Source organism: Pygoscelis adeliae, unplaced genomic scaffold (assembly GCF_000699105.1).
Source record: "Pygoscelis adeliae isolate BGI_AS28 unplaced genomic scaffold, ASM69910v1 Scaffold466, whole genome shotgun sequence".
NCBI lineage: Eukaryota > Metazoa > Chordata > Aves > Sphenisciformes > Spheniscidae > Pygoscelis > Pygoscelis adeliae.
The window spans coordinates 254,672-256,840 of NW_008825005.1; the positions used below are offsets into that span (position 1 = coordinate 254,672).

The window sequence follows — 2,169 nt, forward strand, 5'->3', positions numbered from 1 at the left end:
TGCTGCCACTGTCACACCTCGTTGCTTTCTCCATGGCGAACTCTTGGAGCTGTTACCCACCTGAGGCAGAAAATCTGGACAGAAATTGTAACAAGATTGATTTCTTTAACTGTTGGTTGTGTAGGGGAACACCTCAGCGGCTGCAAACATGACTGCAGCAGTGTCTCTTTTCAGATGTGACATGTGAACCTCCTCCAGAAATTGCGGGTGGTAAAGTTCAAGGTGTTAAAAAGTCAAGGTATTTGCCTGGGGAGAGTGCTCACTACCAGTGCTGGCAAGGTTTTCAGATGACTGGCACTTCCACCGTCGCGTGTCAGAATGGGACCTGGACAGAGCTGCCCAAGTGCAAAGGTAATTTCTCTCCGTCTTCATACAGTCGCCTGTCAGTGAGACTGTCATGAAGCTGACTCAGTGGCATTTACTTCTCCACATTTCAGTCTCATTACTGTGCACAAACGCAACGTATCTGGCACGCACTCAGGAAAAAGGCGTTTTCCCAGGTATCTATTCAGATGAGTTTACCAGCTGAGTGACCCAGGTGGCTTCACTCAAGAGGGCCCCATCTGGAAAACCACCCTGAGGCTGAGAGCAGTTGCTGGCCAGGTCTAATTTTGAGACGCAACCCTTGGACTTCTTAGAATATACTTTCTGTGCCTGCCTGATGAGAAGAGAGTGAGAACTTTTGCCGCCTGTTTTGGAGAACAGAGCCCACAGCTTCCCGGGTAGCTGACATTCAGATAACGCAGATGATGCATTGCTATATTGGATGCCATGGAGTCAAATCAACCGTTAAATCCACTGAGGGTAGAATCTGATGTGTGAGCCAATACCTAGGTACGGTGTTGGTGCCTCCTCGGATTTCATGAGCGCGCTGAATGATCTCATTTGTTTTCATTAGACATAGAGACAGTTTCAGCACGTGAACCAGTGCAGCAGCATTTGACTCAAACACCACCCAGCTGGGAGCTGAAAGGGGTGCAGAAACAGCAGACGAATTCAGACCAGGCTCCATATTGTGCCTCCGGAACACAATGCCAAGTGCAAAGAGTGTCACTGCTGGTGCCAAGGGATCTGGGTCTTCTCTGACGATTTCCCAATGCAAGGTCCGTTGGAAGGCCAGACTTGGCAGCAGTGTGGTGCTTGAATAGGTATAAAAATCCGTGAGGCAGCGGTGCTTCAGGATTGGCACGTGTGAACTCCCCAGTGGCCGTAAGTGGCCCACAGAGCCCAAGGGCTATGCCATTAGTGATTGCAGCGGTGTAGTTCAGTGGCAGTCGTTATTGTTTGCAGTCGGATCCACTTTTCTCACTGCTCAAGCAGTACAGGGAGGAGGTGGGTGTCAGGCTCTTCTGCAGAAAGAGCTGTGCCAAACGCTACACCGTTATGCAGGACGAGAGGAAGTCCTGCAGGCAGCTGCAAGCACTTCAGCCGTGGACAAACGGGGTGAACTGGTAGCTGTGAGTCCCAGCACTGGAGAAATGAGAAACTCTTGCTCTTTTTCACCTGCCAGGTATTTGGTTTTCCCTCTGCTCTCCTCCAGGTCTCTCATAGTGCCAATGTACTGTCCGGTCGTATTTGTGGCCAGGCCTCTGTTGCAATTAAACGCTCACGGCTTTCTCTCTGACTGGGAATTTTCTTCCAGGGAAAGGTGGGAAATGTGGCCCGCCTCCAGTTATTGAAAATGGAGACCTTCTTTCCTTCCCCATGCAAGAATATCCACAAGGTACAACTCTGGAATACAAATGCCCCAGTCTCTACGTCCTGGAAGGATCTCAGTATATCACCTGTACTGGTGGGCAGTGGACAAGCCCCCCAGTTTGCCTAGGTAGGTTGAAGCACGTGCTGTGTGGCCAAAGGCTGTGTGATTGCTCCTGTTTTCTTTTTCTCAGATCCTGAGGGCATCACTTGTGCAGCAGCACTTGTGCTGGGGCTGCGATGCCGGCAGGGCAGAACAACGACGTGTCCCTCTTCAGTCCAGAAGGAGTTTCTTCCTGAAGTTTGCTTCTGTAGTCCCCTCTGCTGCCTGCTGTCTCTCGCCACCACGGCGGGTTTGGGAGGAGGGGAGTTTGGCTGGACACCCCTGTGTGAGGGGATTGCCATCACTGTGCAGGGCTCCCGAGTTGGGGACGCTGCTACGGTCAGCAGACTGGGGGGGGGGGGGGGGGGGGG

The 2,169-nt window shown here is 51.9% G+C and overlaps 1 protein-coding gene across 1 annotated transcript in view; it reads left to right on the plus strand.

Moving 5' to 3' along the window:
- Positions 1 to 2,137, plus strand: part of CFH (complement factor H) — a gene marked incomplete at its 3' end in the record, with an annotated part of 39,366 nt that extends 37,229 nt beyond the window's left edge. Inside the window, exons 18-20 of the mRNA XM_009326186.1 lie at positions 175 to 351; positions 1,643 to 1,825; positions 1,890 to 2,137. Of these exons, the coding sequence (XP_009324461.1) occupies positions 175 to 351; positions 1,643 to 1,825; positions 1,890 to 2,137 (608 nt within the window). The remainder of the gene's footprint in view (positions 1 to 174; positions 352 to 1,642; positions 1,826 to 1,889) is intronic.
- Positions 2,138 to 2,169: the final 32 nt, after the last annotated feature.